The sequence below is a fragment of the Leopardus geoffroyi genome, chromosome D2 (assembly GCF_018350155.1).
Source record: "Leopardus geoffroyi isolate Oge1 chromosome D2, O.geoffroyi_Oge1_pat1.0, whole genome shotgun sequence".
Taxonomy (NCBI): Eukaryota; Metazoa; Chordata; class Mammalia; order Carnivora; family Felidae; genus Leopardus; species Leopardus geoffroyi.
In genome coordinates, this window is record NC_059334.1 from 33,015,704 (window position 1) to 33,027,981 (window position 12,278).

General features: G+C 50.4%; 1 protein-coding gene across 3 annotated transcripts in view; it reads right to left on the minus strand.

The window, feature by feature from the left end:
* Positions 1 to 278: 278 nt before the first annotated feature.
* The window catches only part of LOC123577378 (prosaposin), a 33,652-nt gene continuing 21,652 nt past the window's right edge, over positions 279 to 12,278 (minus strand). Inside the window, exons 5-15 of one of the 3 annotated variants that reach the window (XM_045439542.1) lie at positions 11,452 to 11,652; positions 10,749 to 10,892; positions 9,366 to 9,422; positions 7,359 to 7,364; positions 5,452 to 5,583; positions 3,897 to 3,992; positions 3,413 to 3,599; positions 3,172 to 3,329; positions 2,760 to 2,840; positions 2,407 to 2,514; positions 279 to 1,327 (exon numbers count right to left, since the gene is read on the minus strand). In XM_045439542.1, the coding sequence (XP_045295498.1) occupies positions 1,292 to 1,327; positions 2,407 to 2,514; positions 2,760 to 2,840; positions 3,172 to 3,329; positions 3,413 to 3,599; positions 3,897 to 3,992; positions 5,452 to 5,583; positions 7,359 to 7,364; positions 9,366 to 9,422; positions 10,749 to 10,892; positions 11,452 to 11,652 (1,206 nt within the window). In that variant the 3' untranslated portion in view covers positions 279 to 1,291. Of the gene's footprint in view, positions 1,328 to 2,406; positions 2,515 to 2,759; positions 2,841 to 3,171; positions 3,330 to 3,412; positions 3,600 to 3,896; positions 3,993 to 5,451; positions 5,584 to 7,358; positions 7,368 to 9,365; positions 9,423 to 10,748; positions 10,893 to 11,451; positions 11,653 to 12,278 lie in introns of all 3 variants that reach the window. The other 2 variants (XM_045439541.1, XM_045439543.1) reach the window with 2 other exon arrangements.

The following is a 12,278-nucleotide window of genomic DNA, read 5'->3' on the forward strand; positions in this document are numbered from 1 at the left end:
TCAATTCATTCAATTAGCTCTGGCTCTGGTCAACTACCCTCCCTTGGGTTGGCCCAGGGAAGGGGGGAGGGTGAAGGGCAGGGCAGATCTGGGCCTGACTTTCAGGGGTTCCTTTGACCCACTGTGACCCTGGGTCAATCAGAGAGGAGCCAAGTAGGATTTCTTTGCCCACTCTGCTTGCCTTCTGTGGCCAAGTGGGGCTACAGGACTGCTGGACACCCACAGGTCAGAAACCAAACTCCCCTGGCTGGGGTGTTATGGAAGCACTCAGGCTCGGGTCTGGTTAACAGACTTTATTTATTATTAAATCACAGAAACTTTAGTGCAAAACCAACCAAAAAAGTCATTAAGTCCATTTAATAGCAACTTCGTATCTCGCTGTCTCCTGGCAACTAGAAGTGGAAAAGAGGAGGCCAAACGGAGAGGAAGCAGGGCGGCAGCCGAGGCCCCTGGACAGCACACCCAGCAGACCCTCTACCTGAAAGCCAAAGGCTTAGGAGCTGGTCATCCACGTTTATTTGAAGGTCAGAAAGAACATCTTCGAAATGAGGATTGGAGCAGAGAGAGCAAAGGCGGGCCCTGGGCAGCAGTACGGACGCACAAAAAAGCAAGGCTTCCACGGCCACGCAAACACAAAAGCAAGAGGTGGTCACCACTGTCCACGCTCACACGCAAAAGCAGACCCACAGGACCTCCACGTGGAGCTAGCAGATTACATTCAGGCAGGTTTGCCCCTCCCACCCAAACCCACAGAACCCCAAACAAGGCATCACCAGCAAAGACACAGGAAAGCTGAAACGAAGGTCGACACAAACCTAAGCCTCACCCAGGTCTCCTGAGCAGCTGCTTCCTAAATCCTCCCTATGGTGAAAACACGGTTTTAAAAAGCCTAATTATTCTGAGCCTCTAATCTTTCTTATAAAACTGCCTTTGTTTTGCTGCTATGAATAGCAGCCAATTGGCCCAGAAGAGGGGCGGTCCCCGCATGGGGTAGGCAGAGGGCTCAGAACAAGGCCGGGGCTGGGACCCACCACAAGGGCAGGCTGAAAGACTCCCGGCGCACAGGACATCCTCACCTGTCTAGGCAAAGGAAAGGGACACTGAAGCGGCTATGGGTGGCAGAGGGCGAGACGCCTCCCCCACTGACAGCAATGCTACAATCAGGAGACAGAAATGAGGGGAGGGGAAAGGGGGTCCTATTTTTATAACAGAGTCGACAGATCTGTGTGTTCACTGCCCCCAGACACACGAGTAGGAAAAGATGCTGCAGTTTCTCCAAGGAACATCCCTTCTAGTTCCACACGTGACGTTTGCAATGCTCGACAGCCTGACAGGAGAGAGGAAACTGCGTTTAGGCTTCATGTGACAAATTCCACCCCTGGCCCATTAGTGCATCAGACATCACCCAAAACTGGGACCAGCTGTCTTGTCCTGAGTCAGCTAGATAGTGCCTCATTTAAAACTGGGGAGCGCGTGTCCACCCCAGTGTTGGGGACTCCTGAGGCAAGCATCCAGGGCAGCAGCTACAAAGCACTTGCATGTTTTCCAGATGAGCACCCATGCACGTAGGGCCCAGGTCCCCTCCCATCTGATTACACTCGGAGTCCCGGCACTCAGCAGGTGGCACGGAGGCCCCCAGGGCAAAACTCCCCACCCAACTGGGTGCACACCAGCTGTGGCCCGGAGGGCAATGGCCCCTCAGGCACATCTGCCCAGAACAGCAGTAAGAGCCTACTCCTCTACTGACTGTGCTGTGGGCCAGGCCTGGAGGAACAAGGAGCCCCTTGTGGCCGGGATGGGCGTCGCCAAACTGATGCAACCACACCAGCACAGTCATGCCCCATGGTCACGAGGAACCCGCTCGAGGAAGAAAAAGTTGCACAAAGGAACATTAGGTAACCAACTGGTCCACACACGTCTCTACCCAAAAAAACAGCGTGGGGCACCGCCGGCGGCTGTGCGGTCAAGTCAGCGCCACAGCACCCTGCAACACCTGGGTGGTGCCAGCTCTCAGGACCATTCCAGAACAGCCGTCTGGCCTCAGGTGAAGATTCAGGCCGGGCTTAAGGCCGACCCAAGGGATAGGACTTGTGCAATCTCAGGGGTGGCCTCATGTGAATGTGAGCCTGACCCTGTCACAGGAGAATTAAAGCCAAGAACAGGAAAGCAGAAGCACAAAATACTGAAGCACACCCCCACCCTTCTCAAGGGCAAGAGCGCAGTCTTCCTGCCTTTACTGGGCCAAGACAGATAAGCCTAATCGCTCCCCTGGGCCTCAGATATCCCCCCACCCCCTGGACATAAAGGACAGAGAGCTGACTGCAGAGGGGCCTACTGACACAGGACTGTCGTGGGAGCTGCCCAAATGACAAGGCAGGCCTGCGGAGCACTCGCTGGGCTACTCACATTGCACTGGGTCGCCGCCTCCATGCTCTGGCACCAGTAGCTAGGGCCCCAGACACACTTCTCAGTTCCCAAGAGAGGCTTACGGACTGCAGGGCAGGCTCCAATTTTCTACACGGTGAAAAAAGGGGAAATGGAGGAGGAAAGAATTAGATCCGCTCTACTGATCCTTTCCAAAACCAGAGATTACCGGCTTCTAGAAGCAGCTACAATCAGAGCTCCGACACGTGCTTCCAAAAAGTCAGCCCTGCCGAGTGAAGTGCTGCAGGCCTAGAATGTCCTCCCACCCCCCTGCCCGAGACTCTACTGCAACCTCAGAGGAGCCCTTCCATGCAGAGCCACCCAGAGGAACTTACCAAGCACACGAAGGAAGGGTCCATCACCTCCACCAGGACTTCGATCAGCACGGGCTCATACTCAGTCACAAACTGATCGCACTGTTAGGTAAACACAGATGCACACCCAGGTCTAAGGGTGTCCACACAGAGTGGGGGCACAAAAGGAGGGGCGCCACGCATGTTCTTCCAAAAGAATTCCTGCCACTGCCAACCCAGGACCCCGTTCTCAGATGCCCACCCACTCAGCCTCATCTCACCTGCTCCTGTTATCTCTCCCAGTGGCTCCCCCTGAGCCAACAGACTGCCTCTAAGAAACAGCTAGCTTTTCCCCCCGAAAACCTCAATCACAGGTACAATCAAGGAGCTACCCCAGCCTTTGCGCTCTCCAGGCAGGTTCTGACATTCTGGGCCAAAGCAGCCAGGGGCATACCTGCTTCTGGTATGGGTCAGGCAGGAAGCTGCAGCCTTTCTCAAGAGCAGCCAGGATCTCCTGCTTTGTGCTGTTTTTCTCCAGGTTGTGGTCCAAATAGCTCACCAGCTTCTTGCATACCTCACAGAAGCCACCATCCTTCGGCTGAATCACGCGTACTACGCACAGGGAGCACAGGCTGAATACTGGCAGGGCCCTTCCAAGCCGAGGGGCCAGCCAGCCACACCCTCACCCTACTCACCAGGCAGCACAGGCAGCCCCTGGGTGGAGCAGAGATGGAGCAGGCTGCACACCACTTCGGGGCTCACCTCCTGCAGGAGGATGGACAGGATGGAGGAGCCGTAAGTATTCACCACCTCTTGGCACTCTTCAGACAAGGATACAGGCAATTTTGAGCACACGTTACCCAAAGTGTGAATTATTTCTTCCTGAAACACAAAACAAGAGGATCGTATCAGAAGATGGAGAGGCTGGACAGGCCTAGGAAAGATTCTCAGTAATACTAAATGACCAGGAAACCAGCCAACAGCAAGATGCTCTCTCCTCCCCAAAAAGACAAGACCTATGAAACAGGCCCGACCCCAGCCCAGAGGGATCCACTGGTGCGCAGGGGGTATGCAGATTCCCAGGGCTGGCGTCCACTGCCAGCTATGGCTCAGTCCACCTCTTCGGCCGCTTCTGCCTTTGGGGAACGGGGGTACTCTAGCATTCTAGAAACAACATACCTCGGTTTTGTTGTTGTCAATCAGCTTGACCACCTCCTTCACCACGTACTCACACATCTCGCACAAAACACTAGCCTTCGCCTGGACCATGTCCTTCTGTTGAAAGGGGAGGACAGCACTTTAATGCTGAGATCCTCACCTCACCCTGGGCCCTGCTGCTCTAAAGGGAAAGGGACACCCTGTGGCCAGGAACAAGAGATTGTCACCCAAAAGGTGGCTTCCTCCCAGTGTCCAAGTTCCCGTCCCTGCTGGTTTTACATGGTGGGAGACCCATCCCTTTGCACAATCCTCTACCACCACCACATCCCGCCACGCACCCCCCCCCCCCACAAAAACCGGTAACCCACACTTCAGAAGACAGAAGCAGTGAAAACATCCCCCAACCCCAAAGAGCTGCCTGCATGATGTATCTGGTCACGAGCATTTCATCATTCCGCAGTCATTTGGGGAAGGTGGATGGGGGAGGAGGAGAGTGAGGACTCACTTCCTGTCTACTGTTTAGAAGACAAAGCTTTAAACACATTTCAGGTCTGCCCCTAAGTGTCAAGTCTCCTTATACCCAAGACTGCTTTCCTACAGCCCACCTTTAGTAAAGTAATCCTGCTGAGTAGAGCTTTCTAGGACAGGAGGAACGCTCTCCCCCTCTGCTGTCCAGCAGAGCAGCACGAGCCACATGTGTCTACTGAGCGCCTGAAATGTGGCTAGGGTAACCAAGGAACTGATTTTATGTAAACGTGTAGCCACATGTGGCTAGAATACAAGCTGTGAAACTCCCCTTCATTTTCTCTGGCCAGTAATCCAGTCAGCAAGATGGGGCAGGTGGAAGTGCTTCCCCAACCCCATCTGACTTCGTAAACCTGTGGTCCACACGCTGCACATGCTGAGGGAGGACAGAGGAGGGAGATGAGACAGCCAAAGGTCAAGTGCCATGGCAACTTCAGAAGTGTGTGCGTGTGCCATGTGATAAAACGTCACGTGGCCCGGACCCTTTTAAGAACTAAACTGCAAGCCCGATGAACACTAGGACAATTTTGTTCGCCACTCCAGGTCAACGGTTTCAGGACTCCATCTCTAACACACTGCTGGACCCATAACAAGTGATGAATGTAAGCTGATTCTGGAAAACGGTGGATCTTTACTGAGTGAAGGGTACCAGGGAAACGAAAGCAGACACCCACGCATGCACGGCAGTACACCGAGAAGCTTCTGCATGAGCCCTGGGGTGTTCTGGGAGCATCAGGTTTGCACTGCGGCAACAGTGGGCAAGGTGGAGGGACACGAACATACTAGAAAAAGCTAGACATGCTACAGATGCAGGCTGATCCTGTGAAGCACTCGGGTTTATAACTAAAGAAATAAACGCACTCAGGGCTGGGAAAGGGGTACTGCACTGGTAGAGGGGACACCAGAAACTACTGAATGGTCTCAAACTCAAACACCTTTAGCAGCCAAGCAGGGAACCAAAAAAGCGTGAGCCTCACAGAACGTGGTATAATGTGGAGTGGCCTGGGCGTTGCACAGCCCTCACCAGTACAAAACGGGTGACACCAGGTACCTTAATGGGCTCCACCAGTTCCAACGCAGGGATGACGTTCTCGGAGACCACTTTGGCAGGGACCAGAGTCTGCATGGGCACCTCCTTCACTTGTTCACAGAACCCAACCAGGCCACATATCTCCTTGGGTTGCTAAAGAAGGCACAGAAAAAGCAGTCAGATGCAGGCCTGCACCCACCACCCCCCTCAGTTCCACTCTCTAAACACAAAGGGTGGAGTGCTAGGAGGGCACCCTGGTCACAGCATCAAGCCTGACTGCCAAACAGGCAAGATTCCTCATTGAACCTGAAGGGACTCCCACGAGTGCGGATGCACCGGTTTCACGCAGGGAGGAGGCCACGCAAAGCTGAGGGGAGAGCAGACAGAACCACATCCCTGCTCCAACCAGAGAGCGCCCCAGGAAAGCGAGACTTCTGGTGCCTGTTCCCTTTCACAGGCAAACAAATCCTCCTCCAAGCACAGCTGGTCTGCTCTAGAACCTGTTTCTCGCTCGAGCTGGTTCACTCTCAGTAGGAAATAAGCCGCATGTTCTTTCTAGAGGAAGAACCACCATGCCCATAAACTAAAAAAGCCAAAAATCTTGGAAATAAGACCACACTTTATCTTTCGGTGGCAGGACCATTTAAAGAAGAAATGGATGGCTTTTTGAAAACTGCATTCTATTTTCACAACTGCATAAACACAGTACACACAAAAACCCAAGGTCCCAAAGCGATCAATTCTTTCAGGTCATAGATGCTCCAGATCAATCCCCTTTCCCACCCAGACAGCAAACCACAGAGAACTTGTAATTTGGACATCTTGACCGTTTCACGATGATGATGGCCAAGAGTGAGGAAAGTATACACACTCTGTATCCTTTGTGAACCAAATGCAACCAGCAACAAGCTCTGGGCCTGACAGCGATTGCCTCCCACCACCAAACCATAAAGCGTCAGGACAGGACTGCTAAAACGAGCGGTTTTGCAAAAGAGCTAGACCGTCGCTGTTGTTCACCTTGTTTTAGTATCGAGAAGTCTTCAGAATTAAGATTAGGGAAGTCTGAAATGTATCCTAAATACCCTGTCTTTGGCACACTTTAAGTATGGGGAGAGAAACTAGAATGGGGCCAAAGACAAAGCAAGCTTTTTAGAAAAAAGACAAAGACTCAAGAGGTATGTGGCTGCTTTGTCTCAGATGAGCTCTGTTCTACTAACTCCTTGGGGCAACAAGTATTTCAGCCAAAGTACTCTCCCATGAGACTTCAAAATACCTTTGAAAAATCTTTATTCCTACAGAGAAATGCCAGTGCTCAGAAGGGGGTACTGCCACAGTCAGAATGGTCTGGGGGCTTGGTCCCCATATTATGCCACCAGTGGCCTGGCTCTTGAGCCATCTGATATGGTTCTAGGATCTGCAGGACCCCATCACCCAGAGGGGCAGAAGCCACAATCAAGAGACTGTTTCCAAGTCTCTGGATCCAACAGACAGGAATAGTCTGCTCACTATTTGCAAATGATTTGCTCATGCAGCAGAAGCATTTCTGAGGTGATGAAAAATAGGACTAAAGACATGCAATGCCCTTCAGTCATCACAGAAACAAGGTGTCTCACTGGAAGTCAGGCCTACAATTAAGGAAACAGTCATCTCCGGGGTCACCTATGGTTCCCCATCATCACATTGGTGGCATGCACATGGCCAGCTGGGTGCTGGTTTTTAACCAGAGTCCAAGCCCTGCTCGCTTCCTTTTCTGGCCCCTTGAAGGGGACAGGAGACCCCCCCAAATCACAGGGGAGAAATGCAGAAGCTCCCCCACCAGCCTATGTATTAACACAGGTCATGCCATTAAAAAAAAAAAAAAAAATTTGAGCAAAATTAACTACAAGCAGCAGCAGACCACTACTACAAGCAAATCCCCCATCACATACCTGATCCTGCTGTTGAACAAAAAAACAGGAAATCGGAGATGAAAATAAGAGAAAGGAAAGGACACAACAGTTAAGAAAAAATTAAAATAACAACATCAGTTAACCAAGGTTGTAAGGATGTCACCAGAAGTTCAGGGGAAACCTTGCAGTCACAAATCAGCAACCTACCTTGTTCCTATTATTTCAGGGGGCCCTGAAAGTTATTGTGGCCCTCAAGGGACAGAGCACACTGTCCAGCTTGTGTGTGCACTGTCCCCATGCTCCCACCACACCAAATCATGCTCAAAAACACAGGGCAACAGGTCCCAGGAAATGCCAGGTGATGAGGAGCTCTCCATCCTCAGAAGCCTCAGTCCACCGTGCCTGCAAGGCCTTCCCCTCAGGTGGTAAGCAGCGAAGTGGGACAAGACACAGGAGTGCCCAAATCGGGGGTGTGTGCTGGAATATACACCCAGAGGGGTCAGGGGTCCTGAACCACACACCCTCTGCTGCCTCGGCCTCAGGGCACCAAATGCCAGCCTGGAAGGCCGATTTGACAACAAATCAAAAGCCTTACCCCTTGATTCAGCAATTCCAGTGTTAGTTCTCTCTACTAAGGGAGAAACGGGGATCTGCCTGTCTATCTAACTGGTAGGGTGCTCATCATGCTTTTGATCCCAAAAGCAAACCTCAAAGCAACCTAAACATCCAAAGGGGACTGGTTACATAAATTATGTTCTACCCAAACAGGTTATGCAGCCACTTAAAAATCCTTTTGTACCAGAATGTTTAATGACCAATAAAACACATTTTTGAGCAAATAACTGTAAACTACAAAGTTTAAAGTACTATATAACCGTATGACCCCACTGCTATTTTTTTTTTAAACCACAAATGATTTTTGATTTGGGATGTATTACACGTATTTTCAAAAAACATCTACGCAGTAAATCTTTTATCATGAGAAAATTTTATTATTTACCTATGAGAAAGCACTAAACCAAATCGAGTCAAATCAAAGGCTTATTGATTTCCTCCTCTAGCTCCATGTCTTTGTAAGCTGCCTCTAAACTACTTTTAGAACAAGGCATGTTGTAATAATAATCCCAATGCCTGGCCGGGAACCCTTGAGCAGTTACAGCAGGGCCACAGAGTAAATCTTTCAGGCATTGCAGGCTGTGAGGTCTCAACTATTCAACTCTGTTGTTGCAGCACAAAATGGGATGAGCATCACTGAGACCCAGCAGAACTTTACAAAAACAGTGGTGGGCCACAGTTTGCTGACCCCTGGTTGGAGAACTAACTCAAGGACCCACACAGGTCAATCTCAACACAGTCAGAAAGTCAGCAGGATGGAGACAAAGTGCAACCCACCCCCTCAACTCCAGCAGCTTAGATCTCAGGAAGCCAGGGCATGTTCCCAATTTAAGAATACCATCACATCACCCTGATTCGTACAACAGTTTTCTGCATGGAGCTAGCTAGCTCATGTCCACGATCAAGATTTTCTACCTCTAGTAAGGGAGGGATGCCCATACCACCCAGAAGCATCAGAAGCAAGTGCAGGAGTTAGGAACTCAGGCAGCAGCTAGAGCTAACACTGCTGCAGAATGCAGGACCAACTGTGGGAGGTGGGATCCCCCCGCACCTGCAAACTCCAGCTGCAACGTAGCAATTCTCAGCCCTGGCCTACCTACCAGAGCAGACTATTCCCACGGGCCCCAGGGTGAAAGGCAGATACCAGAAATCTGATGGCCAGCTCACATATGCACAGGCAAACAAATCACCAGGAAGCCATCAGGGCAGTCCTGGGGTTGAGCTGCCTCAGCCTTCTCCCTAGCTGGGGAAGGTAAAGGGGAGGAGGTACTGAGTTGCAGTAGAGAGTCTGCTGGTTGAAGAAGGTTCGTTTTGACCCAATTCGTTATCTGAAGGGAAAAAGGGAAAACTAAACCATGTAATTTTCAAAATCCTGAGAATCACGGAGTTTGAGACAAAGAATGCTAACAGGGAGCCTCCCATGCCACCTACCATGTGCATCATCATCTGGACAGCAATGTCAGAATACTGGTTGATATAGTTCTTGCACTGAGGAGAGAGAAACAGGTTGTCAGTGACACTAATTGCCGCAACGAGACACCAAAACCCCAGCATTTCCGACAATGTCAACAGGCAACTATCAAGCAGTTTCCAAGAGGAGAGTCTTACAAACGTCTGAGATACAAATGGCAATTTGCTTATCCTGTACGTTTTAGGAAAAGGTGTGCAAAAGGTGTTTTGAAAATGTGTCCCAAAGGCCCTTAGAGAAAAGGTCCTCCAATCTCCTTTTACAGCCCAAACTTGCCCCAAGATCATATAGCAACTGCTCGGGAGCAATTCTGAACATGGCTACAAGACACGCCACTACAAACACGAGATGACTTTTCAAACCCATTCACACATTCCTAGACAAGGTTATAAAGTTAAAACCCAGCAGAACCAAGTTATAATGATTTTCAGCACACCTACTTTCATACACATCTAGTTATTGCCTATAGACCTTCACAGAATAGCCCTGGTCACACTGGGGCACCTCCACAGTGAGGAAACCAAGGGAAACAAGGCAGCCCTCACACAGGGTTGAACTGGGAAACCAAGTCAGACTGTGATATGCAAAGATACTTCAATGAGGCCAAAAGACTCCCGACAGAAAAGAACCCAGAGCTCCCAGAACCAGCCATTCCTACCCAGGAAGGCTGCTCTAGATCCTAGACCCATGGAGTTATTACAACCAGCTTCCCTACATCCAGTCTAGCCAAGGTTGTTCGGTTGCTGGATACAAAACTAGCATTTTGGCTTTATGTGTCAATTTTATAGACCCCTGGTTAAAGTGAACAGGGTCCAAGAAATGAAACTCCCTAAGAATCTAACAAAATGAGTTTCTTAGCCTGCAGGACTAATATTCAGCAAGGTAAGGAAAGCATCCCAGGTGGATCTGCTGTAAGACAGCCTGCACGGCTTCCCAAGGACAACAAGCCCACTGGCTGTGGGGAAGGCACACCTACAGCTATGAATATGTAACAGCCAGGCTTCTAAAAACAGGGTTATAAAAGATTCTAATGTTCCTTATACATATGGTGACTGGGAGGGGAAAAAATTCTTCACAAAAGTGGTCTCCTTATACTACTTTATTCCAAATGTTTTGTTACATATACAAATTCAAGTAACCAACAAAGCATTTAAGTACCCACCAACTATTCCAGATGCTTTCTGGAAAAAAGGAAACAGGAGTTGTTTGAACAATCTCTTCCTCAAAGCCCTTGGGTTGGAACTTAAAATGGTACCTCAGGAATTGAATTTTTCTTGGCTCCCCCACTCCAGAGCCCAGGTCCCAGGCCCAGGACATCCTCCAATGCATGAGGACATAAGGCTCACCATGTCGGCCATGCCAGGCCCCAGGAGGTCACACTGCTCCTTGGCATGGTCCACCAAGGCCTCGACAAAGGTGGAGTTGGTCCTTACAGCATTCTGGATATCAGTCACCATCTGGATGCAGTCCTGGCAAACGTCCCCACCAGCCTACAGTGACAGGGGTTGATGGGTGGGTGGGATGGGGTGTCAGGCTGGAAACACTGCTCCTATGATAACTAAGAGGATTCAAATTCCCAAGAAAATTTCCTTATGTGTTCATGACCACAGCACAGTGACTTACTGAACAGCTGTAGGTTTTTAAAAGGTGTTTTTGTTTTTTTTTTTAAGTAATGTCTACAACCATTGTAGGACTCGAATTCACAACCCCGAGATCAAGAGGTGTACGTACATTCCACCAACTGAGCCAGCCAGGCACTCCAGCTCTGTGTTTTCATAGGCTCTGAAATTATCAACAGGCTTATAATCAACTGCGGCCTGATTTCAATAAAATTTAACTGGAACAGAGAGAAGCCTTTGCATATTTTAAATACCCCAAGTTCTTCAGAACCTCCATGACACAACCATTTGAAAGGTGGCTCATCTAACTGCAAGATCAAATGAAGGAGTAAGTCCCCAGCTTGAGAACTGCACACACGTACCGCCCCTCTCATGCCTCATCTCTGATCCGACAGAACCGGGCCCTAAGTGGCTGGGCCTACTGCCTTACCTTCGGCTGGGGCTCGCTGTGGGGGCCGTCCTGAGGGTAGAGGAGGAGGGGGATGTTGGCCATGAAGGGAGCCACCACCTCAGCCACATCCAGTTCCGGGATCTTATTGGACTCCAGCTGTTTCTGGTGATTCAGTTCTGCCAGGTGCTTCTGAAGAGACTCGCAGAGATTGAGGGCAGAGCACACTTCCCCAGGATGACTCTAGAGGAAAGAAGTCCAGCTGGAAATCCTCTCCCCAGAGGAAAACAAAACTGCCACCTGGTGCCTGCGTCCCTGTCCTTTCCTCGTGGCCTGACTCACATACACAGGCCTCACTCACAGGTATTTCCAACAAAACCACCTGCTTCCCTCCCCACCTCCACTTTAGCAAATGGCTCCCCCAACCCCACTCCCAGCAGCTCAAGCCAGAAACCTAGAAGACATTCCTCACTCCTCCCTCGGTCCCTCCCTTCATCAGCAGGTCCAGTCCATTTCTCCTCTGAAACAGAACGTGTCTCTGTCCGCCTCCACTGGCCCATCACATCTCACACCAGACTGTCCTGCCAGTTTCCCCCCTTCTAACTCCCAATTGGTGGGACCTGCACATTTAAAGAAGGCACCTATGATCATGTCCCTCCTCTGCCTCTCCTTGAACCCTCCAAGGACTTCCTGCCGCACCTGCAACCCTTAAATAGAGCCTAAAAGGCCTTGCATGGTGTGACCCCTGCTAGTCTTGCCAAAACCTTGGTCCAGTCTCAGGACCCTTCCGCCCCTCTGGCCCTGTTATTTGGGCACCTCTTCTTTCTTAGTGTCTTTCAAATTCCACAGACCCGGCTCCTTGTTTGTTG